The 26958-nt window shown below is 37.4% G+C and overlaps 1 protein-coding gene across 2 annotated transcripts in view; it reads right to left on the bottom strand.

Moving 5' to 3' along the window:
* SMCHD1 (structural maintenance of chromosomes flexible hinge domain containing 1) overlaps positions 1–26958 on the bottom strand; it is a 77765-nt gene that overhangs the window by 7865 nt on the left and 42942 nt on the right. For both annotated transcript variants that reach the window (XM_042837041.1, XM_042837032.1), the window contains exons 28-41: positions 25822–25940; positions 24923–25090; positions 23693–23818; positions 20362–20441; positions 17883–18040; positions 16233–16348; positions 15156–15217; positions 12287–12374; positions 11844–11975; positions 7155–7304; positions 3442–3568; positions 3156–3275; positions 1069–1154; positions 46–168 (exon numbers count right to left, since the gene is read on the bottom strand). In XM_042837041.1, the coding sequence (XP_042692975.1) occupies positions 46–168; positions 1069–1154; positions 3156–3275; positions 3442–3568; positions 7155–7304; positions 11844–11975; positions 12287–12374; positions 15156–15217; positions 16233–16348; positions 17883–18040; positions 20362–20441; positions 23693–23818; positions 24923–25090; positions 25822–25940 (1655 nt within the window). The remainder of the gene's footprint in view (positions 1–45; positions 169–1068; positions 1155–3155; positions 3276–3441; positions 3569–7154; positions 7305–11843; positions 11976–12286; positions 12375–15155; positions 15218–16232; positions 16349–17882; positions 18041–20361; positions 20442–23692; positions 23819–24922; positions 25091–25821; positions 25941–26958) is intronic.

Below are 26958 nucleotides of genomic sequence, written 5' to 3'. Positions count from 1 at the left end.
AGAACTAACAAAACTCATCTGAAGGCTCTTTGGGAGAAAACTCACCTTCCCTAAAATATCTTGGTTGCCTTTTGGATAGTTTGGGAGGGTACAAGTCCTCCTTGGCTGTTTCATTAGTCCATCTTGATCCAACATCTTTTGTTTTATAAGAGAATCCACATACTGAAGCTGACAATTGAAAATTAGAGTTAGTGAGCACTTATCACAGGGCCAACTTGCAGAAGCACATCTTTTATTTGCTGTGAATCACATTCAAAGTAAAATAATTCAATAATCTGTAAATGTAAAGGGGACCACGCTGCATTGCAGCTATAAGCTTTTTTATTACTATACTTTTTTAAGATTTCAGGAATCTTTTCAAAAAGTTACTGGATCTTAATTACAGCCAAAACTGAAGAAAATATCAGGAATTAGTAACTATGAATGTAGAACAAGAAACTATTTAAGAAGGGGAATATGCCCAGGTCTGGGGAACTTAGGTTTCATTGCTGTATAATCTATTGATTTGTGCTTTATAACTGTAGCTCATTTTTATTTGATCTAAAGATAAGGAATAATTTACACAATTATTCCAAAACACCAGTAGTTTGAAAATTTCCTTAAAAGACTTCCTTAAACTTTAATTGGATCTTTATGAAAAATTGGTAGTGGGATACATTGTCTTGAATCTTTCAAGTCAGCTTTTGCAGCAGCATATGAAATGCTGTATTCTCTGAAAACTATTTTTGTTTGGTCTATTTATGCCAAAATACACCTAGCACGTATCGATCAGCTTCTAAAAATCCATTATTAAAAACAGTATTACCAGCAAACCATTGCTAACCTTAGCAGAAATGCAAAAACAAGATCAGGATACAAAAATATATAGTGGTGAGACAGTGAGACTAGCAGAACAGTTAAAAAAACATTGGCAATGATCTATACATTTTTCTTATGGTTTAAATTTTCAGTTTTGTTAGCAGGTGTTTGTGTAATTACTAGGTATGATTCAGTAATGGTGCAGAGATTGTATTAAGATTTAGATTTATTTTTAAGATGGTATGAAGTTTAGTAAGGAATAAGCCATACTGTGTTTGTCTGTGGTAATTCAATTTGGTGTTTCCTCAGTTCATTTCTCAGGTGAATTTCTCTTGTTTCAGCTTCTTTAACCTGACCTGAAACCAATAAAATCAACAGATAATTAGAATACATCAGAAATGAAGGGAGCACTTATTGCAGATTTTCTTACAACTGTTCAGTATTTTCAGACTTATGCCACCCACAGCTGATGATATCTGTATTTCTCAGTTCCATCATAGAATATCAGGATTTGTCAAAAAATCTTATGCTTCGTCCATTTCATAAGTAACTTCAGCAGAAGTCATCTCCTTCAGTTTCATGAAGCGATGGAGCTAGCATTCAGGTGAGTCTGAGAATATAAGCTCTTCTTTCCTTCCATCCTCAATTATCTTTCCAAGTTCTCCAACAAAGAAAAAGGCATGAGAGAAAGGAAGAGTGGTAGTAGCATTACCCTCTGTTTCCTATATGAAAGGCCAGTTCTGGGACACTGGCTCCTCAACTTACATCTCAGCTGAAGCAATTCTGAAAACACTGAGTTTCCTACTTTCTCTATTTAAATGGGTTTATCCATATTTGAAAATATTATAAAGCATAAAGCATAAGGTTGTACCCTAACTTACTCTCTAGAAACACGCAAAATTCTGAAAATATGAAGCAAAACTTTTTGCCTTTTATACTGGAATTCTGGAATCTGCATTCATAATGGGAATATGCAATGGGCAAGTTACAGAAACATAAACTTGATCAACAGGCAGAATAATTCAAAGAAAAAATAATGCAAAAAAATGTTTCCTCCTTCTTCTCTCCCTTTTTTGCAACCAATTGCTTTCACACTGCTTTTAACAAACTTCATTAAGTACTACATTTGCTGAAGAATGTACAGATAAACAATGCATAGTTAGATAAGTTTTGAATAAAGTACACAGGGTCAAATGCACAAATGAAAAGTAACTTTATTCATATATATGTATGAATAACTTATTGAAAGAGAATTATCTATAGAATCATAGAATCACCAAGGTTGGAAAAGACCTAAAAGATCACCCAGTCCAACCGTTCACCTATTCCCAATAGCTCCCACTAAACCATGTCCCTCAACACAACATCCAGCCTTTCCTTGAACACCCCCAGGCTCGGTGACTCCACCACCTCCCTGGGCAGTCCATTCCAGTGCCTGACCACCCTTTCTGAAAAGTAATACTTCCTCATGTCCAGCCTGAATCTCCCCTGCCGTAGCTTGAAGCCATTCCCCCTGGTCCTATCACTGATGACACGAGAGAAGAGGCCGACCCCCAGCTCACTACAACCTCCCTTCAGGAAGTTATAGAGAGCAATGAGGTCTCCCCTGAGCCTCCTCTTCTCCAGGCTGAACATTCCCAGCTCCTTCAGCCTCTCCTCATATGGCCTGTGTTCCAGACCCCTCACCAGCTTTGTTGCCCTCCTTTGAACACGTTCCAGGGCCTCAATATCTTTCTTGCAGTGAGGGGCCCAAAACTGGACACAGTACTCAAGGTGCGGCCTCACCAGTGCTGAATATAGGGGAACAATCACCTCTCTGTTCCTGCTTGCAACGCTGTTTCTGATGCAAGCCAGGATGCCATTGGCCTTCTTGGCCACCTGGGCACACTGTCGGCTCATGTTCAGCCGAGCATCAATCAATACCCCCAGGTCCATTTCCTCTACGCAGTCCTCCAGCCACACCGCCCCAAGCCTGTAGCGTCGCCTGGGGTTGTTGTGGCCGAAGTGCAGGACCCGGCATTTGGCCTTGTTGAAACTCATCCTATTGGCTTCAGCCCAGCTCTCCAGCCTGTCCAGATCCCTCTGTAGGGCCTCGCCACCCCCAGGCAAATCCACACTTCCAGCCAATTTGGTGTCATCTGCGATATAACTGTATACTATACATATACTACTACTGCGATATAACTGTACACTATATGTAACTGTATACTATACAGTTAATTCCCTAAAATTTCCTGCTAATGCAAAGCATTTCTGGCTCCCCTCTAATTGATCTCAGGACTTCAATGCTGATTTTTCCCCTTAAAGGAAAAAAAAATAGTGCCAGGAAATTTATGTATATACTTGGTTGCACTTACATCTCATTTCATTTACAAGCTGATTGGTAGTATCAAACCAATTTCTATAAACACCTATGGACTGAGATAATTGGTCTCTCTCCCTTGTAAGTGTTGCCATCTGTTGCTGCTTCTTGAAATCTACATGAAAAAACACATAGATACAATTAGAAGAAATTACAGTAACACAGTTAATTTAAACATCAGCAAAAATCTATTAGGCTGTTACACAGTTTTCAAGCAGTATTAGGGAACTAAACAGTCTGTTCTAGGGACAAACAAGCATTTTAGAGTAAGTGAAACATACCATTATAAAACATAAATGACAGACGATATGGTTCCAAAGGTTTTTTCAAAGCTGGCAGGTCTGGCTCAAATACAAGAATATATTCAGTACTATCTCTTCCAGGACTGTTTTCAGCCAGCACTAGGGTCTAATTCAAAAACAAAGAAAGAAACGTAAGTTGAGGGTAACACACAAAATAAAATTAACAATGTTCAAATAATAAAATTTATAAAATTTCCTAACACATAACTTATATATGATACTATTACAGATTTAAATATTGGCTTGGAAATAGCTTTCATTCCCCATCCATTCAATTTCATAATAAAAATAAGTAAAATATGAAGATTTAGCAGTAAGTATTTTATTATTTAAGAATTGAGGTTGTTTTACCTGCTTAAGGAGTCTTATTATTTTCAGTTACATATTTTATTGCAGAGACATATGGTCAGAAAAAATATTTTCTGCATCATTCCATAGGCAAGATTTCCTCAGATGTACTTCATACAGCATTGCGAACAAATGTAAACAGAACCAAATTAAGAACCAGATGCACAAACACAGGGGTGGAAGAACCATCTATTCCCAGTGCTGAATTAAACTTACTGCTGTTAGCACGGAATTAGACAGCATATCCAAAAGGAATGAAAAATATATATTTAAACACTGACAAGAACATCCAGTTTCTCAGAAATTTCTTAAGTATATTAAAACAAACAAACCCAAACCCCTCTCCTTTCTTCACAAACACAGGAAATATTATTAAACCGTACAGAATGGTAATTAGAAGTAAACTTAATGTAAGTAATATCCAAGTGTGCTGTTACTTTGGGAAAGGTATCATGCATAAAATGAATAATGTTTATAATAAAACTCATAATGTTTATTCCACCTTTAATGTATAGAAATTGCTACTCAGCTGACCTAATTGAGAGAGAGGTGGTTGCAACCTAAAAGAAGAGACATATATAAAACCTTTAAAGATAGTCTTCATGACTTTCAAAAAATATTGCAGCTATGTATTTAATCAGGATAAGTCTGCAACAGAAATTCCTCTTCCTTTGAACATTTATGCTAATAAATATCTAAACATTTTCCTTCATTAAACAAATTTAGCATTCCTGAACCTCAACACAGAGGTAAACATGTCAAGATTATCACCTGCATTATGTTGATGCTAGTTATACATGATTATAGTTCTTAACACGATGCAGCAACTTCAAGGTACTTCAAAAAACACAATTTTTTCCCATCCCCCTTCAATTACTAACCATATAAAAAGTGTTTTAAAACATAACCAACAAATCCTTTCTGCATGAGTTCTGTGAGTTGCCTGAAGTCAGAGAACTCACTGCAAAGAACACAACCATAAACTGCCTGAAAAAGTGATTCATTGAAGTGGAATTGCTGCTAATGGAAGAGTGAGGAACAGAAGCTACTATCAAAAGCATTACTACTTCACCAGATCACAGTAAAGAGGCAGCAGAAAAACACCTGACAAAAACCAAACCAGACCAGCAAAACGCAGGTAGGAAGAAAAAACATCTGCTTACAAAAAAAAAAAAAAAAAAAAGGCAACTAATAAATGACCAAAACCAAACAACTCTCCTGCCTCTTCTGCCCCCTCAGATTACACAGGTTGTTAGATTGGACACCGAAGCGAGACTGGAGTAATTATGTCACAATGACTCCATAGAGGTTCCTAGTATATGAAGAAATTCCTGATTCCTACATCAGTGAGGAGTCTGAAAAATTATTCTGTAATTTCATCTGACTACGCAGAGTCCAGTGTCTGAGGCTGTTATTCACCTCAACAATATGAAGTTATATATATATGTAAAGTTTAAATTTCTACCACAGCTGTAGATGCAAGGTTAGTGGAAAAAAGTGTTATTTTATTCGACTACTGGTTACAGTAGATCTACAGTAGACCTTTTGCATTTTTTCCCATCCCACTTGCAGCAGAAAAATGTGTTCACAAAACTTCTGCCTCTGAAACATGCACGGGAATTCTCAAAGATACAGACAATAATAGAACTGCTTTGAGTTTAATTAGATATCTTATTCAGATCATAGCGAAGAAGGTAACTGAAACTTGGCTGAGAACGTGGAAGCTTTTGTCAGAGAAATAAAAGACCCCTATGGATGCAGGGAGTAGGAAATTTATTACTCTTGAAAGATTCTTGGGGAACAAGAGAAACTCAGAGTGCACAGTTAGTACTGTGATTTTATCCGACTGCCTACATTCAGTCTATGTTTGTTACTTTTGTCACAGATCAGAGTAGAACAGGGCTCAACAGATTGTTCAGCGAAAAGCACTTGCTCACACTATCTGTATTCTGCTGTCCTTGATTATTATGGACAGACAAGTGACTATGCTACGTCATAAAGTTTCATCTGTGTAGTTCCATGAAAGTAGTCGATGTACTGGTTGCAACACAGAGATATCTGTATGCAGGATTTGTATATTTTAGTGATTCTTCTGGGGTTTTACTGAGGCAATTTCCAAGACAGATTTTCTGATTGTTGCTAAGGAGAATCTACTTCCAGCTGGTGCATACTGATGCTGGTCTACTGGGAAGCTGCATCCAGTGAACAAGTTAGAAGAGGTAGCTGAGAAAATTTCTTTGAAAAGTTTGTTTTCCCTTCAGTACACCCTCTGCTTGAGGATTTCCATAGACAACAGGCTGATAAAACACGTGACAGACAGAGGAACTAAATGAAGCAAAGGTATATTTTTCCTATAAAATACTTCTGTGATACTTCAGTAAGTTGATACATAAACAAATAAATAAATCTATTTTAGCATGGGAATAGTCCTGTTGACTAAAATTCTCTGTAGGCTGTTAGGAGAGACTTTGTGAACATTCTACATAGAACAAATGGCTGGCTCTATCCCAAGTTGTTTTTTCCAATAAGCTTTGAACAGTTTCTGATTCTGTGCTGTGTGTTTTAAACTTCATCATTTATAATACATTTTATAATAACTGTTACAAATGGAATTCATACGTTTTAAAAGTTCAGTCTATACTGGCTGAAAAAAGGGATTGCGATGGTATGACTACACACACAGTATTTTCAGAGGCATGTAAGAGCTCTTCAGCAAAAAGTATGCAACAAAACATACTGAACTATGGCAAAGCATTTTTAACAGTCTAGATGACTAATTCCTAAAACAATATGTAAAGGCAAGTGATAATTTTCTTTTTCTTTAATTCTTCAAATAAGAACAAGATACCTTTCTGTACAGTATATATATAAGCTCAGTTAGCTTGATAAAAGAGAGTAAGATAAAATTGAATTAAATATATGTGAGGAAGTTAAGACTAAATGACTATAAGATATTAAAGCCAGAGAGTATTCCAAACAATAATGTAAAACACATTAAAAATTTAACTCCAAATTAGTAAAGTGTTATCTACATATGAAATTTAAATGAGAAGAACTGTCTGGATCATCCTGAAAATCCTAATCTCTAATCAAGTTCTTGAATATAAACTTCCCTCAGTTTGCAAGAATCATCAGTTTTAAGAATGACTTTCCTCCACACTTTCTGAAAATCAGCAACCAAATAGAGAAGAAATAATTTATCTTCATATCAAGAAGGCAGCCTACAATAAATGCTAACCCTCCACAGACCACGGCTAAGCATTTAAGATCAGGTTTGAAATGGTAGGAAAATAGGCTTCAATAGACTTATAGCTCATGGAACTGTGCATTTCAGTTACACTTACAATTTCAGCTGATCCTCTGTCAAATGGGAACTCGATTGTACTGATCTTCCCTTGAAACTGTGGGATCTCTGTATCATCTTCATTGGGGCTCTTAATTTTTGCTATTACTCTTCCAATTAAGTCAGCTCCAGTGTGATTGTTGTATTCATCCTGTAAGTAAAAAGACAGAGAAGTTAGCTTGGAGGATGAACAAGAACCAAAATAAGTAATTCATTTATAAAATCACAGAAAAATCTAAACTGGAAAAGACCTTTATTTATACAAAATCATCAAAGTCCAACAATCAACCTGACCTATCAAGCCCTGATACTAAACCACGTTCCTTAGTGCCACATCCACACCTCTCTCAAATACCCCCAGGGATGGGGACTCCACCACCTCCCTGAGCAGCTTGCTTCAATGCTTAACCACCCTCTCAGTGCAGAAATTCTCCCTAGTGTCCAATCCAAACACCCCTGGTGCAAAACGACATTGTTTCCTCATGTCCTAAGAAAACTATAACCTTCCCATTGCAGATAGCTGTAGAAAGTGATAATGTTTCCCTTCAGCATCATTTTCTCCAGACTAACAGCCTAAATTGTCAAAGGTGCTCCTCGAATGTATTTTTTTCTAGTCCCTTTACCAGCTTCACTGCTCTTCTCTGCACACAGACCAAAGGCACAGTCTCACCTGTGCCACCTACAAGGGGACAATCAGATCCCAAGTCTTGCTGGCCACATTATTTCCAATGCAGGCCAGGATTGTTTTATCTCTGCTGTACTGTATTTTCAGCAGATATCTCAGAAGCTGAGGTCTCCCATGAGAAAAAGGTCTAGCAATTGTATGACCTCTCCTAATTGCCTGGAGAGTAATTCACCTACCTTTTTTGTCCTGGTTGAGTAGTGTCATTAATAGATTTCCACCGTGACAACAGCTTTATTGGCCTTTCCCTTGGCGTCTACACATCTCTCCTAGAGGCTGTAGCCATCTAACACAGCACTCCAGGCAAGCAAACTGTCCCATCACATCTTGCTGAGAGCAATGATATCATAGCACAGAGACTTAACTAAAACTTCCAGTTTCCCTATGAATTGGGTGTACATAGGTTCTGACAGTGGAGGGGCTGTGGGGTGGCTTCTGTGAGGAGATGCCAGGGTTACCCCATGCAAGATATAGCTGGTTCTGGCTGGCTACAATGGCCCACTGCAGGGCAGAGAACCTTCTGATGAGCTGCTCCAGATGCTAGAGTAGAAATTCCCCTTGAAGCCCCTTGCGAGACCACAATGTGGGAAGTGCAGTCCATTGGACCGCAGCCTGTGGAGATGATCATGGTAGTGCAGGCATCCACACTGCTGGCACTTCAGGACCCTAAAAAAGAGCAGACATCTAGGCCCTAAAAGAATCACGGCCTGTGGAGAGCCTACAAGGGAACAGATTCTTCCTGAAGGGCTGAAGCCTATGCAGAGGACCCATGCTGGAGAAGGGCAACAGAGTGAGGAGGAAGGAGTGGCAGAGAGGAGCTGTTACGGACTGACTATGAACCTCACTCCTCATACTCCCTGCTCCTCTGGGAAGGGAGACCGAACAGGCAGGAGTGAAACTGAGCAAAGGGTAGATGACAGTGTGTTTTAGGGTTATACTGCCTTTGTTTCTCACTACCCAAATTTATTCTAACACACAACAAATTAATTTTCTCCAGGCTATGCCCATGGTGGTAGCTGGTAAGCAATTTCCCTATATCATGTGAATCAAGTTCAGGAAACCTGATGTTTTGTTAAGGAAGATGTCATAAGAAACTGACTTCTGGAAAAAAAATTATATATACAGCAGAAGTTTCTCTCTGTGTTTTCCCACTAGAATCTGGAAACACGTTTTCTTGTAGCAATAAGAAATGGATTTTAATTGAGATATCTGAAAGCAAGGACTGCACATTTATGTTTTGGTTATCTGTATGTAAAGAAGAACAAGCCTCACCTGTCACATACTACAAATTACAGATTTACATATTTTTCTGTCAAGCTAACCTGCAAAGTTGTGTAACAAGGCCAAGAGAACTCCAATGTCAGAGAGCAGCAACACATCTACAATATAAAAGTAAATTATTTCTGCAGCCTTGCCTACCAGTCACTGGATGCCATTAGAAGTGACATTTAGCTGTACATGCAGCAGAGCACAGAAAAGAGGAATCTGAGACTTGCTCTTCTACAGCACTTCTGGATTTGTAGGTTATAGAGAAAGCTCAGTATAACTGAAATTTCTCTTGCAAAAAGTTCCACTAACACCAAATCTATAAAAAGTTTTAATGAAAGATATATAATCAGATAATACTTTTATCTTTGACTCTATAAGCTCGGTCCGGTCTTGTTCAGCATCTTCATCCTGGTGGACAACAGGTTGGCCATGAGCCAGCAGTGTGCCCTTGTGGCCAAGAGGGCCAATGGCATACTGGGTGCATTAAAAAGAGCACAGCCAGCAGGTCAAGGGAGGTGATCCTCCCCCTCTACTCTGCCCTGGTAAGGCCTCATCTGGAGTACTGCGTCCAGTTCTGGGCTCCCCAGTACAAAAAAGACAGGGATCTCTTGGAAAGAGTCCAGCAGAGGGCCAAAAAGATGGTGAAGGGCCTGGAGCATCTCTGCTATGAAGAAAGGCTGAGTGAATTGGGTCTGTTTAGCCTTGAGAAAAGACAACTAAGAGGGGACCTCATCCAGGTTTATAAATATCTGAGGTGTGGGGGCCATAATGGTGAGGCCAGTCTCTTTCCAGTGGTACATGGAGACAGGACAAGGGGAAACGGACACAAGCTGCAGCATAGGAATTTCAAATGAATGTGCGTAAGAATTTCTTTATGGAGAGGGTGACGGAGCACTGGAACAGGCTGCCCAGGGGAGCTGTGCAGTCTCCTTCTCTGGAGATACTCAAGTCTCGCCTGGATGCCTACCTGTGCGACCTGGTGTAGGGAACCTGCTTTGGCAGGGGGGTTGGTCTCGATGATCTCTAGAGGTCCTTTCCAACCCCTACAATTCTGTGATTCTGTGAAAGTATGCCCCACGTGGGGAAATCTTGATTGATCAGTCAGTATGTTTATTTTTACATCTGATTCACACAGCAAATACTTGACTGGCTGATAGTCTCTCCATTCAAATCTGCTTGGACAACTAAGCTTCCCAAAAGTCAAAAACTGCTTTGTTGTCTCTGTGTGCATACACACACACACACCTCTCATTCCATGGGTCCAACTGTGGGCTGGGGCTGTCTTTTACTCCTAAGGGAAACGAAGAATATTCTGCAAAAGAGGTAATTCTCTTTTGGGTCGCTATAGATTAAAGAGGTCATTGTGAAAGGCAGGTTATTCCTAAATTTGCACACACATACCACATTAACCTGGAACTGTAACTTTCCAGAGCAGGTCTCTTATCAAATACTTAATGCTTAATAAGAGCATTAAATAATGAAGTAGAAGCACAGAATGATTTGGGACGGAAGGAACCTCTGAAGATTACATAGTCCAACCTTCCTACCATGGTCAAGGACAGCTTCCACCAGATCAGAATGCCCAAGTCCTATCCAGCCTGACCTTGAACACTTTCAGGGACTCAATCCCTCCGTCATTATTAAATATAATAAATACTACTAGTCCCACTATGATCATACTAATCTCCACCTGAACACTGAGCCTTATAACCAAAACTCTTTGGATGCAGCTATTCACCAATTTCTTATCCACCAAATAGCCCACCTTCAAAATCCATCTCTCTCCAGTTTAGAGACAAGGATGTGTGGAAACACACCAAAAGCCCTAGGGAAGTCTAGGCAGATGACATCAGTTGCTTTACTGATGTCCATTGTGTCTTCCAACACAGAAGGCCACCAGATTGGCCAGGTGCAATTTGCTCTTTGTGAAGCCATGCTAGCTATCTCAAATAATCTCCCTGTCCGCTGTATGTCTTAACACAGCTTCAGGGAAGATCTGTTCTAAGACTTTCACAGGCATAGAGGTGAGACTGACTAGTTTCCAGGGTCTTTCTTTCTACTCTTTTAAAACATGGGAGCTATGTTTCCTTTTTCCCCGCCACTGGGGACTTCACCCGACTACCATGCTTTTCAAATATGATTGATAGTGGTTTGACAACTACATCAGCCAGTTCCCTCAGGATCCTGGAATGCATCTCAGAGGGTCCCTCAGACTTAAGTATATGCAGGTTGACCCAAAGGTCTTGAATCCAATACTCATTCACAGTGGAATCTGCTGTCTCAGTCCCTGCCTTGAGGTTAAAGGGACTAAATAGACTTGAGAGGAGTGGGAAGAGTGACTGCCAGTGAAGACTGAGGCAAAAAACAAACACAGAAACCAAAAGAAGCTTTCTTCATGTCGCTGCCATCAGTTTAAGAATCTTTAATATAATTTAATTTAAATCTTTGAAGCTTTTTTTTAGGTTTGTTTTCAATTATTACAACACGTAGATGCGGCATTTAGGGACATGGTTTAATAGGCACAGTGGTGATGGGTTGGTGGTTGAATTAGATGTTCTAAACAGATCTTTTCCAACACCAGTGATTCTATGATTTAAAATAAAATAAACATTTAATGGATTTAGCCATACTTATTAATATCTTAAAACAGAAGACAGTAGCAATGCTCTGCAGCAAAAATCAACTCATTTTTAGTGGTCATATTTCCCTAATAATGATTTTCTATGAAAGTATAGTTACCATTATGTGGAGGCATAAATTCTTGACCAGTGTACGGCTTGTGACTGTTCGCACATTGGAAACTGCTGGAGTAGCTGGTAAAGAATCAGGTAACAAGCGGACTGGGTCATTAGGTACAACTTCAACTATAATCTATCAGAAAAGAAAGAGGATTAAAATAAAACAAACCAAAATGAAGTCTGACAGAATTCATGGCAATTCACCTGCACACAGCAGTTGCTCAAAAAATACTGAAACAAATGCATGCGAAATTTAGTGACAGTTTTGAAGTATATTTAAGATGACTATAAAGCAGTTGTACTAGGTTACAAATTATCAAGTTCTGTTACTCTCCTGAATATCTGCTTAGTTACAGAAATGTAATTTTTTTGCACAGTACCACAGTATTTGATGGTTCTATATTACATGATCTTGGCTACATGTAATTAATTATACTTTCAAACCTGGTCACTGCTGAGCATGTTTGTCTTATCCATTGCAAAAGTAAACTGGATACTGTAAGTGCCCACTCTCTCTGGAATCACCTTATCCCTAAAGTAATTAAAAAAAAAAACAACACAAAACACAAACAAAAGTTGAAGTGACAAGTAAATAATTCAAATTTTGAGTAGTCTTCCTAACTGGGCAGAATTCTATTAATATATGTAATATACGTATTACACATGCAATATGTTAATAAGTAATACTCCTCCATAATAACTTTCAACAAGAAGGCCACAAAAATTTCTCAAGAACTCTTCTAGAATAAGGTTCTTTGGAAAACTAGATGAGGAAAGTTGCCCCCATGAGTTTACCTCAATCAACTGACAGGATGTTTGTTGTGGCCCCATTATTTAGAAGTCTATTCTGTTTTCACAATGAATCTAATGAATTCTCATAAAGCTACTGAAATGGAATGCAAAGACATTTATCATAACAAGTTCTCTCAAAATTCAATCATTTGGCTTGAGTTTATACAATATCTGAGCAGATGATTCCTTCTGCTACACAGAAATTATACGAAGTTGGGTCATCACCAATGGGCAACGCGGAGCATATCGAGAGAGAATCCCTAACATCAAAATATGAAGGAAAGACAGATGCCTGCATTTCTGTGGACAGAAACACAACTTCACCAGGACAGCCACAGGTAGTAACCTGGATGACTGCTGAAGTCTTCCAATGAACACAATGGACATCAGTGACTTATAAATACTTATAAACCCTTGACAAGATGCAAACAGCTTCTAAACAAGATTCAGACAATGTTCTGAGATTATGACTTGTGACAACGTTGAATTGGCTCAGAATTGGACTCTTCCTTTCAAGATATATTTTATCTGTTTCATCAGTAACAGCAAGCAATTGATATTTTTTTCAAAAAAGAATAAGGTTCAAGATTCCCAGAAATGTTTAATCTAAAATAAATAAATAATCTAAACGTTTTAACCTATCTGCAGATTAGGGCATGGTTTTTTTATACATCATAAAGAGCAAGCACAGTTCTACTTTCTTTTCTACATTTTATCCAGGTTAAGTCTTAAAGTAGCATCTGCCTTGTCAAGACGCATTAACTGCATTACTGAGTTGTAAATAATCTGCTACAGTTCTTGGTGTGGCTGAACATCTAACCAGACATAAGCTTTAAAAAAAAGAAGAAATCGCAATTTTGTTATAAAAACTATAAGACTGCATTAGGTGCATCCATGCTACTAACCTAGCATTAAGCAGATGATAACCATCAGTGACTATGTCAAGGACACACAAACAAGAGAGAAACCAGGTGGTAGACAGTGATGTCATTACAGACACTAGCAGCAATGAGTAACACATACTTTCCTAAATGTACTGCTTAATGATTAGTTTCTATCGACTGTCAGTTCTTTCAAATCTCTCAGAAAGTTTGAGAGTTTTACTTCTAGACATTTGCAGCCTACTAAGAAATAACAGAGTGATGTCAAGATTTTTCTAATTCCAAAATTCAACTCTGCAAGTTAATTTCTATCACGTTTACCTTTTATGTGCTCCCCTTGTGAGAAGCACTATGTAGGCGAACGTGATATGTACTTATTTTCCTGAAGGTACAAATACGCTATACAATGTGTCTTAATAATGCTTTAGTGGTTTCTTGTTTTTTAGCTACATCCATTACCAAGCGTGTCTCAGAATAAGCAATGTCACAGAAATGCATCTTACACTTGGTAGAAATCTGCACTGATCCTCGGTTTCTGGAAAAGTTCATTTTGTAACTTTCTACTAGCCACAGAGAAAGCTCTGCTCTCTTAAAAGCAATACTGTACCCTTATTCTAGACTCTTCTTTTGCTACAGCTATCAAACACAGCCTTAAAAGGCTGTGAAATCTTGAATGCCTTTGTCTTAAAGACTGAGATCTTAGTAATAATACCAAATGCCATGCCTGAACAGCTACAACTCCTACTGACACGTACCGCAGTTTGTGTTAGTTGTAAACTCTTACATGGAAGTCTTCATATACAAATAAGTTACAATGGTGAACACCACCTGAGAAGCTAAAAGACTGAATAAATGAAGGTTATATAAATTGCTTGCCCGAACAGTAGTTTATTGGCTGAATATAACAAAGGAAATAAAGATGGTGGTAAACCTACATTGTGCATCATGCTGAGCCAGAACTTTGGATCTGAGCTCTGTCTAACCTGCTTCCCAGGAAAACAAAGTTCCTCTGCTTTTTTTTTTTTTATGGAAGAACCAGGATTAGCTGTGAAACACTGATATCTGCTGCATACACGCGATCCTAAAGACTACATTCTAAAAACAGAAGGGAAATCTAAAATCTGGATACAATAGCGTGAAGCAGCAACCAAGACTACAACTATTCAACTTATCCCAACCACCCATAGCATGCTTGCCAGACACAGATGTATAAGGAATGTGGCAACCAGATGCCAGCATATCATGAACTCCAGTTCTACTGCCTGTCATTTAAGACACTATCTCTGGCTAACTCATGGTTCAAGACTAACAGCTACAGAATGTGTTGAATCAATCTGTTTTGCCTAACCTGCAATTCTACAGCAGTTGAACATTGTGCTGAAGAGAATTAAGGAAGGTTACCTGCATTGCTAGCATTTCTCATGTAATGTATTACCTTAGATACCCTTTCATTCTCTCTTCTCCCATTAAAACAAGTGTCAAACATATATTGGGAAGAATACAATTCTCATACTCATCACAACATGCTAATACATTTCATAGCGCTGCATCACACTAAATCTTTAACAAAGTTATTATCAAAAACTACGTATTTTGCACAATAAGCTGCATCGGTAATTACAAATTAAGTGCTGCTATACCTGAAATAAAAGAAGCCATCTTCCTTGTCATCCTTTATTTTACTACAGCTAAATGCTGTAACCTGAAAGTGTGCAAAAATGAATAAATGAATAAATGACATTACATACTTGAAAGTACTTTGCTTGTAATATGCTGTCAAGTCTTTATGATTTGAATCCAGGTCACATTGAAAGTAATACCTCCTGCTTATTTCCACTGAAACTACAACAGACATAAAAACCACAATAACACTGTTTGATACAGCAAACTCTCAGCTACAAAACACGATTTTTCAACAGTCACCACTATTAGCTACGTGTTTTTGCCAGTTATGAGCCTGCATGCTGGTAAACTGGTAAAAATCTGCACCAGTAGGTGGTAATCCACTCTCACTGTTGCCACTGCTGAAATGCAGCACTCACTACCTCACTGTGCTCACATTCACTTGTTTGGTCTCTGCAAATATTCAGCAAGCATCGATAAATGACAACGGATGCAATTTTTTCTGCGTGGAGGAATTCAATGGCACTCCTTTGCTTCACATGCACTTCCATGTCAGATGCTGTTTTTGTCAGACTGCCCCTCTGCTGCCATTTGTTGCACAGCAATAAAATGTAACGGAATAGTGGCGGGAAGGTTCAGCCTCTACTTCCATACCACCAACATCTGCCTCTGATGACATGGGCCACCACAGTAAAATACGAAGCACGTTTTTGGAGCAGCCCTCATTGCACTGATAGCACACAATAAATCAATGAGACTACCTATAATTTAGATGCTACTTTCATATTCCTAATCTCAGAACTCTTTTTTGCAAACTCAGGGTCTCAACCTTTAATAAGCTCTCTACTACTATTCAGCTTCTGCAGAGTAGAAGCATTTCTGTACTTTCTGTACTACTACAGCGATACTTGAATAGTGCGACAACTTGTAATACAGCAGACTGTTAAACAGTTATGACTGATAAATAGTTCTTATTATTTAAAATCTAGAACAGGATACTGATCTAAGTAAAATATGTGAATATGTCCACTATAAAAATCTTTGTCCTATGTTAACATTTTGATATCCAATTTGAAAATGTTTTGATGACTTACATCGGTTGGTATCCTATTTCCGCTGCCCTGTCCTTTCCACATTTTCATAGAAATACGGGCTGGACTAATATTTCTGATAATATTTTCATCTTCAGAAAGAACACTAACCATAAAATCTGCAGAATGAAAGAAGATAACTGTTTAGGATTATTTGTATTCAAAATTAAAATGACTAAGCTTGATGAATTTCTAGATCTTGTTTCTACCTAGGGGAGAAAATAAACAAAACCCACATTTCAATTGAAACCCAAGCAACAAAAAATTGAAATGGCATGGAAATCAGTCTGCTCCTTCTCCTGCAATTAGATAATCCTTACTTAGGGAAAAAAATAACAAAGCACCTGCTTTATTCAACAAGTTCTTAAAAATCCCCTCTAAATTCAAGTCTGCTTTTCCCAGGCTATCACCCTTATTAAAAGCAAGCCAGGTTTCTTCTTGCTCTTACAAAAGAACAATCACCAGCTGGTTAAGTAGTTGATTTCTTTCTTCACAACTGCAAATTCGTATCTCCCTCTTTTTTCAGAAGTGTTTTAGACACTGAACTACTGGATAAAAAAGGCACAAACCACTACTACTTTTTCCCCCATCTACCAGCCACATTGTAATAAAAAGGACTCGGAATAAGAACCTTAATCGGTTTGGTTATTCTTATAACTAATATGACATATTTAGTAGTAGAATATACAGACATATTTAACTCCCCCATTTGCTACTGACTGATTCTACAGTCAAAATAATGGTCTTTTAAAATCCCAATCAAAATAATTTAGCTTTTCCTATAAACTCCACAGAAAGTTAAGTGGCCTAAAAGAAGAGCAGTGTAAGACAGAAGAAAGCAACCATTCTAGTTGTAAATGCTGAGCACTTTGACACGAGAACTACAGGTAGCTTTCAAGCATATAATTGAAGCTGCACTGATTAAACTTTGCAGACTGAAGAAGGATTGTGCTTTGATGTGTACGAACAAGTCAAGCATGATTACAGCTGTACCTGAGTTCACCAGTAAATTCAATAATTAGAATGCTAATTAAATATGAGATTGTTAATAAGGAATTTAATCTGCTTTTTTAACCAAAATTTAATATCACATTTAGAATTTTAACTCCTGAAGAAGTCGTCTATTCGTCTTCTTCTCTCAAAACATGGTTGACTTAAACTGCACATACTACACCTGAAAACATATTTTATGTATTAGTTACTTCTCTATTATTCTTAAATCTTTAAGTACTACAAACTCAGAGATGTCTGAAAAAGCACACTCTTCCATGTTGTCCATGAGATGGAAGCCTCTCTCAAGTTAGCTTCCATTTCCACTGTACCAATGGAAGACATGAAGAAGTATGACAGCTGCTTTTATTCCCATGCTTCTCATCTTTTAGCTGTCTCATGAAAGCAGCCAACCTAGTCTTCCATTCCTTTAACTGTGTAGAATGGAAGTACTGGCTTTATTTATAAAATTGCACTTAAGAATACCTCTACAGTGAGCAGAACTAGTATACGAGTATCTGTCTGTAATAGTTCTTTGGCCCTGACTGTCAGGGTCAGTAATGTGGAAGGCAATGCGACATCTGCTTACATGGAAAAATAGTGGTAGCTAGAGACCTGATCTCCTTGGAGGACTGGCTTCTATCAAAGAATCCTTATACTTACCGGGAAAGGTGCCTCCTGCTGGAAAAGAAGCATTTTTGTCATATTTAACATTCAAGCGGATAGGCTTGTCAGGATCAGGAAGGACATTAAATGTAATAACAGGACACTCTAATGCAATCTTGTTGTATGAAGCTCTAAGCTGTAAAGTGTGCTCTCCCCTGAAATATAAAGAAATCATAAAAACAGTTGTAAAATCTCTTTTGAAAAGACAACTATCAACATACCTCAAATCTGAATCACGTACATGAAAGCATAAGAAACAAAATCTTAAGAGAACTTCAAGATATCAGTAGCAAAGGAAGGGTTAAGATGAAATTAGAAACATATGAATGAAGTAAAATCATAGTTTTAAGATACTCTTATGATAGCTTATTAAATTTAATTTTTAATATTTCATTAGCTTGATCCTTTCATTGTCTATCTGTAAGATGTTAGCAAGTGCAGCTGCTGTAAGTTGTGAAAGACAGTATGATAGAAAGCAAGCTAAACTAATTAAAATGCTGTCTAAGGAACAATCTGCTTTGACAGTTTCCAAAGAGAGAATGTGTTAAGCACACATCTAGCACTGCTAGCACATAATGACTTCGCTGCTATACAATAACTGCATGCTGGCTGTATTCCCCAGCCACTTTTGGTTGTGCTAAAAAGGTAGGATGCCGCCAATGAACACAGTGGTTTCTAGCAGCCAGTAATATACTGATAACTAATTTACCATCCACCAAGTTCTGAACTTTACAAACACAGTTTGTAATATTGTTACGGATTAATTCCTGGAGGTACGAATGCAAAAATATTAATTAGCATAAAATACTTCAGAAGAAAAAGCACTTAGTGCTAGCTTTAAGCTATCGAAAGCCAATCTGGTCTTGTAAGTAAAGCTCTTATGAGCTAAGCATGACCAACTTTTAATCAGTATTGCTCTTCAGGAAATTAAATACTTGTAACAAAACACTCAACAGACCTTTCCCATAAAACCTTTCTACAGTAGGCAATCAGTTAACTTCTTCTTCCTGGTCCCTGTCAGCCAGTAAGGAATCTTCCAGTCTTTTACTGGTGATATTTTACATTTTTTTAAATGGAAATACTGTCTAAAATTACTCAAAATTATTTAGATCTTATATAAGCATAAGAAGTCTTATACAAGCATGTCTTATACAAGCACATCTCCCCAGGAAAGTGGTCACGCCATTGAGTCTGCCAGAATTCAAGAAACACCTGAACAACTCTCTCAGTCATATAGTATGATTTTGGGTAGTCCTTTCTGTAGAGTTGCACTTGATGATCCTTATGGGTCATTTCCAACATGAAATATTCTATGGTTCTATGCCTACTAATTTCTGATCTTTAGCATTCACTAAGAAAAAAGGAAACAAGTAAACAAAAAAATAGCTTTCAACTCATTTTCCAAAGAAAACAAAGTTTAGGCTGTTCCATCTAAATATATTTCCAGTTGAGACAGGCCAGTTGATTCAAAAGTTAGAAGAGAGACCGAAATCTTAAAAGGCCAGGAGTATGTAAAAAAGCCGAATTACTACAATTGAGGAAATGGAAATGCAGAACACAAATCATTCACCTACAGCTTTCTAGAAAATAGTAAGTGGGTAGAAGAAAGAGTCCCTAGTCATTTTCTTCTTTCTGGGAAGAACAATGTTTCTGTTCGCTATATGGGTTTACTATCCACTCCACAAAAAAATAAAAATTACATATAACCCCCAAATTAGCCATAGGTTGTGTTGAATCATGCTATAGCAGCTTAAGTTGCTTAAGTAAGATGCAGGAAAAAAAACCTCTAGTGTTATCAAGCAAGCCTCAGGGTTCCAGAAGGTGAGTAGCAGATCTATAAGCATGAGAGGAATAAAGGAATAAAGAATTTGAAAAGTCAGACAGGACATGTGTGTGTAAAGTGCATCCAGACAGACACGAAGAAGCAAAAGATACAGGACACAAACCTGCAGGAAATGAGACTTCCATTATTTCTACTGAAAAGAAAATATTTTTTGTTTTCTGTTTTTCCTCACTATAATTCTTTCAGACAATTTACCTAATTTTCTAAACACTGGTTAGCACCTAGAAATGGAGTTTCAATACTCCTAAAACATGTTCCTATTTTAAAAGCATGATGTTTAGTTCTGGTCACTCAAAGGCTGTAAACTTGACACGTTTTAAAGGATTTACACATACACTAGGTACTGCTTGGCAATTATAAGCTGTGTTTTACCACGCCGAGAAAACCTAGACTTCAGAAGATTAGAGCAGCAGCTTCTCAGAAGAAGAAAGAAGATGCCATCCATTTTTACTTAGCTAAGCATTTAATTTCTTAAAGCTCACTAAGTGGCTTTCCACCAGCATCTAAATAATAAATGCCTGCCCTTATCTCTAGACCATTTCCTGGTAGGTGCATTATGAAATGCGCAGCTTAAATATATCTAGCAAGCGACATTTCAGAATTCAGTTTTTTCACATGATTTTCACTACTTACCTAGGTGCATGAATACTAATAACTCCCAGGTTAGCCCTACCATTGTCATCTGTTCTATGTTGGTGGTTTGAAGGAACAATCTGTCAAAAAAAATATTTTTTATTCTTTCAGTGACACAGAAGTACTATCAAGTCTTAGAATAAAGTGTATACCTCATTTGCCTACGTACTATCTTTCCATGCGAATAAAGGTTGCTTTGAATTTTTGCACTCTGAATTAGGGAAAGATACACTGTCATGAATATGGCATTAGGATGCTTCAGAATTTTCTCTGTCAGTTTTTGAAGACATTCACTTTACCTGAACGAGCATATTTTTGTTCATTAATAGGTTTAAATATTTAATAGATGTTATTTCTTTAACTACTATTGATACTATCATGTCATCCATAACACATATTAATATGAGTATGTTTTCAGATTCTAAAACCTTCTACTAATTCTTTACTTCCTTTCAGTGTTTTTCCAGTCTGCACGGAGGTTCCTGGGTAGCAAAAATTAAAGAATGATTAAACTTCAGTAAAAACAACAAAAGCATCTCTAGCTCTCCTCCCTTTTCCCCATTCTAGTCAAACTGTCAAAAGAAGTAAGATTGCTAGGCAACTTACAAGTGTTACAAGTTACGAATTATGATACCTCACTAATCAATATTCTACGACAAACAAAAGCTAATCTCTACACCAAAACAAATGGCATTTAACCAAACACTAATAAGTGACTTTTTGTCAGCACTGTTTTAGCACAACACAAATGCCTTACACATTTCCTGTTTGCCTAGTACTTTCATCAGGTCTGGCTCTAATTTCTTTGAAGTCAATGGAAATTCTGCCACTGACTTACAGGAGTTCTGGCTGAATCTCATGGTTATAAAATAACTCCCCATTACTCACTGGTGTTCTTCAAGATGCATGATCAGCATGCTCCCTGCCTTTGCCACACTCACTCCCCTCGCACTGAAAGTGAAATCTTATGATTGACAGTACCACTAGGTCACACTTGCCCTTGCAAATTTAACAGCAGAGAAGCTATCACTGTACTTTCCTATGAACCAGAGAATCTGGAAACTATGGATGCCAGGATTGCAGATTCATAAAATCTATCCTCTCAGAGAAACAGGTGGTAAATTTTAGATAGCATTAACACATTCCTAACAGTATGGAGAAGCTATTTCTTCTGAAAATGGGCATGTGCACTGTCTTAGCCTTACCTAAGAAATGCCTTGTCAGTGTATCAGAAGAATCTCAGATAGCAGCTTTAAAGTTTAGAGGACTGCATAGGAAGCCATGGACACACTCTGAGCTCTTGTGTAATGAATTCCTCTCTAAAGAGGGAAATCAATTTTTTTACATTGATGACATAACACAACAAAATCATGCAAAAGTTTGTCGTTGAACAGTATTTGGCATTGAACTGTCTTCCCTTTGCTATTTCAGCATAAACTTTGGAAGACTAAATGTCTAGTTGTATGCATGAAAATAAAATACTTGGAATAGGTGAAGTGGGCAATCCTCTTGCAAAATTGTTTTGTTTCCTAAATCTCACACCAGTAATTTACATGAACGAAATTACTAAAGGAAAAAAAAAAGAAAAAAGTGAAGTAAGTGTTGACTGATAATGGATCAGCTATGGAAGCATGAATTTTTCCTACCGCATCATCACAGAAATGCAATGGCAAAAAACGTGTACTTAGTGGTTCAAATGGAAGGTAAAACTGTAAATATAGTTTGATTTCCAAGAAAACTGTCAGTCATTTCATATACTCTTTTGAAGACTATACTCAGTTTAGCAAAATCATTTTATATTTGACATTACTGCACATCACAGAAACAAGTGCTTTGCACATTTCCACTACTGGGTTGCACACAGGAGTGCAGAGATTTTACTGCTGAGCCACACTCATTTAGTTTCGTACCAATAGCACAAAGAATGGAGTACGGAAAATGCATGCTGCAACCACACATTACCAAGTTTACAAGACTTAGAGGACAAGTCATGAAATGTAAGAGGACAACTTATCTGAGAATTTAAATTCCCGGAAGCTTTTCATAACCTTTGGGAAACTGTGCATACACACTCTTTGAAATGCCAAGGCAAGAGAGTTCTCCTGCAACATACGGTAGGGCATCTGCTTTTGCAGAGGCATTGGATTTTATGATTCCCAGAGGTCCCTTCCAACACTTACAATTCCGTGTCTCTCTAAAGACATTTGTCAAGATAATCATGAATACTGATCTAATGTTTGTTTAGCAAATAAGCAGGTAGTTGCTCCACTAACGTATGACAGTATCACTCAGAAATCATTCCACTGTTGCTGAACTCAAGGAGTGTAGATGAAGGGCATGCAGACTTTCGAAGGCATGTTGCCAGTCTTCCTCGGAAGAGGGCATAACGTTTGAAAATACAGCATACCACCACAAAGTCTCTTTGATTAGGCACTGCCATCACAGAGCATTACTGTCAAGTTTGTACGTCCTCTCAAGAACAATGTAATCAGAAGCTTCACAGAGCTGCAGCTGCCTTCATAAACACACTTGCGGGGGGCAAGCTAAAAAAAATTCTAAACTATAAGCAAAGCTTCTAGGGTAAGAGACAGAATGAAAACCAAGATGTAAAGAAGTGTCCTGAATAATAATAAGCAATATAATTAGAAAAAAGAAAACATTTAAGACGAGTAATAGTAATATAGCTGAACTGAGGAAAACGTTCATGAATTATGAATTCTATCAAACTCCTTTCTTGGTATAGACCAATATGCATGCCACCTGATGCTCACAGAAAGGGGAGTAACTGCTTCATTCTGGGTTAGATAATGCACTCTCGCTGTTTTAGATTGGTTTATACTGCCAATGCTCTTCTCACGGATAATCAAGTGAGAAGCAGACCAGCTAATTAGTTTATGCCGAGACCACCAGCCATACATTCAGGAACCACAATCAAAAGAATCACCAGATAAGAATGATTTGGTTGCCACTTTGAAAGACGTCATGATTTTTATTCATTAAGTCACCTCAGATAAAGTGGGGGATGCACACAGAATTTGCAGAAAGGTTGAACAGAAGAATAAGAAAGTACACTAATGACATCTGGATACCAGACTACAGCAATTTTGTTATGTTTGTGATTGTTACGATAAAAGGGAGCTGAGGAATCTGTCCTGGGAGCTATTTACATTATTCACTGAAATTACTATCACATGAGATTAATTCTTCTTTTGCATCCTTACAATATGTTTTTTGTTTTTTTCAAAAATGTCTTAACAATGAAGAAGAAATTGTAGAAAACACCAATCTGTGTTACATGAACAAAATTTCACAGAGTAAGACCTATGCTTACCTTTAGGTTGCTACTCTTTGTAAGGCTGATTTTGACATTAGGTTCAGGAGATGGATTTCCCCAGTGATCACACAGTTGCACAATAAGGGGCTTCAGCAATTCTCTACCATTAATCACTGCAACAGGCTGGAAGATAGACAAAGGCATTATTCTGTTCTGTTTCAGATATATCAGACATTCACAGCATATCAAGAACACTCAAAACAATAGTGTACACCTTTTTCATACTCTTTTCCTCCTGTAACAGATAGGTCATGTCACAATTGCAGAACTTCTTGAAGCCCTTTCTAGAATTCCCCCATTTGCATTCTTGTCATTATAAGATGCATGTCTTGATTGAATTTAACATGTCACTCATGTTGACACAACTCAAAGGAAAGACATGCTCCTGAAGAGGCTTATGCACACTTTCCTACTTGCAAAAGGAGCAAATGGCCTATAACTTCTTGTATTTTGATTGACCTCGGCAGCTTCTTAAGAGTAAAAATAGTTACAGCATTCCCTTTGGTTTTCCATTTTCTTCAGTAGTTTCCTTCTCCATTTTCCCAACACTTCAACCTTTGCGCCTGCTGCTGCTCACCTATTTCACTTCCTGCTGCAACTTCAGCATTATAACTTAAACAAACAAATAAAGGGTAGTTCAAAAAATTCCCATCTGACAAAGTACAGTACTCCACTTTCTGACTGTAAACACAAAAAAATTCTAAGTAAATTTGAGGTTGTTGTCCTACATCTAATAGTAACAAGTAAAGGAAGATGAGCTGTCAACCATTATTAAAGACAGCATCTTTGGCAAACAGTAGATCCAGCCTGCAGCAAAACTGCTGCACCAAAGAAAACATTACATAGAAAGGTGAACAGGACAGGAAAAACAATATAAGACATAATTAAGGAATATAGTGTTATGAACAGATACGTTAGTTAGTTCACCCTAAAGTAAATGTAATTTTAAAAGTTAATGTGTTTAATTGGCTATTGTTTGATAAATTCTTTGTATTTACTGTCCCATTAAGACATGCTTACACAACTGGCTTGCAAAATAATTTTGCTTGTGTTAAACAGTCCTGAACAAAATACAAAAAGTATCTCTACAGCTGTCATATTCTGACAGTTTTCAGAAGTATCATATCAACAAGTCAGTGTTTTCATCTTTGCATCTGTAAATAAGACTTGCTTATCAGTCATGTCTTTAACCCCTCTCCCCACGAAGACAAAAACTGTTTGATTTACCTTTTCTAACTCTGGCCAATCCACAATTTGCAATTTAGCAGGTGATCCTGCAGTTAAATTTACTCTGAGAAAATCAGAAAATTCACGCCAAGCAAAGCACAGTTCCTTGCTTCCAAGTGCACAAGGTTTAAATCGAATGCCTTTGACTCTCATTGTAAATGTACTTTCCTATTGAGAAATAAAAATAAAATTTTATCAAGAACAGAAAAAGGGAAGTATATTTTTTTCATTCCTTTTACTACTGTATTTTAATATTTATGCATACTAGACACTATTTGCTGTTTCTAACTAAAAATTAAATTAGAGTAAAATTTGTATTTAAGTGGACTTCTTAGGTCAGAAATTATAATTTTCAAACTCAAGCATTTCTCAGAGGCCTGCTTTTCAATGCAAAAATTATGTATAATTCAGTTATATTTAGCATTTTAAAAGGTACAGAGAACATTTTAAATTCAGCTATGGCAGAGAATATAGTTAATTCTTCAAAGGATTGTAAAATCAATTAAGCCACCATTTAAAAAAAAAAAAAACAACAAAACAACAACAACAAAAATACCAAACAACAAAACTTACATAACCATCAACAAAAAAAGCCACAAAAGACTACAAAGAAGAAAAGGTATAAAACAGTGGACTGGAAACAAAAGCAAACCTAACTCCAGCTTTAAGTGACCTGACTATCACGTTGTATAGCTGCAAGAGTGATAAGGTTTTTAACACATGCCACTCTGTTCCTTAGAATGGGATCATAAAAATTTAATATTATCTTTATAATGCTTACCACATAGCATTTAATTTCACTGTCTTTACACAATTTTGGTGCAATTTTGACAGAAAGAATTAAGAGAAATTACCTCACATAGGCTGTACAGAAATAAATTATGTAGTATCTTACTTACCTGCCAAGTTATTTGCAAATTTGATTTATCAAGTCCAGGCCCTGCAACTCCTAGGTAACCTGTACATGCAGATGTCACTGTTTGAACCTGATTTCCATACTGATCTGTGATCATTACATCTATTAAAAAGAGCATAATTTATTACAACTTTGGCAGCTGCTTTAATGAAACACAATGCAACATACAGAATGTAAATGTACACAATGCACACATGTGATACATAGAAAACTTACATGACTATCACAGACTCACAGAACGGCAGAGGTGGGCAGGGCTCTCTGGCCCAACCTGTGCTCTAGTAGGGCCACCCAGAGCAGAGTGCTTGGCCCCATGGCCAGGTGGCTTCTGAAGATTTTCAAGGTGGAGATGGCACAGTTTCTGGGCAGCTGTGCACATTCCTTCTTGTCCTGTCACTGGGCAATGCTGACATCTTACATATGTATGCTGATAATGCCTCCACTCTTCACATCAAAGTTTAGTACAAAAAAATAGATCTACCTAGTCATGCTACACAAATATTTGTGCTTCCCACTTCCTTTTTGAGCAAATTTGCTTCTCACTATAAAGTTAAAAAAAAATTCTTTAAATTGAAAATCAATTTTGAGCCTGTTGAGAGTTTGTTCTATGTGCTTATACGTGCTCAAAAACAACCTTTTAATGTCCTACAAAAATATACTAATTCTTTATCCCTAGAAGTTATTTAAAATGTCTTATGTTTATTAGAAGTAATTGACACATTGTTAAAGCACTGCACACTACCTGAAGAAGAAAAAAGATACGAGTCATTTTTCACCAACAGCACAAGCACCAAAATAAATAAAAGTAAAAACCAACAAAATAAAAAGCCAGTATTGAAGCATCTAAGCGTTTCTTATGTTCACAAAGTCTGGAGCAGCCATATGGAAAAACCAAAGAACAATAAGACTGATCCCTTAACATAGTACTTTTCTTAGGCTAAGCTGTTAACTTTAAAATACTTCATTTTGAAGGTCATGCCTTTGAAATAATCTGACTGCTATTTTAGCCTTCAAGGTTTTAGAATCGTAGAATGATTTGGGTTGGAAGGGACGTTTAAGATCATCTGGTTCCAACCCCCCTGCTATAGGGAGGGACACATCCCTCTAGACCAGATTGCTC

Source organism: Centrocercus urophasianus, unplaced genomic scaffold (genome assembly GCF_019232065.1).
Source record: "Centrocercus urophasianus isolate 14NV4802_14NV808 unplaced genomic scaffold, USGS_Curo_1.0 seq_11, whole genome shotgun sequence".
Classification (NCBI taxonomy): domain Eukaryota; kingdom Metazoa; phylum Chordata; class Aves; order Galliformes; family Phasianidae; genus Centrocercus; species Centrocercus urophasianus.
This window is presented reverse-complemented; position numbering and strand designations above follow the sequence as displayed.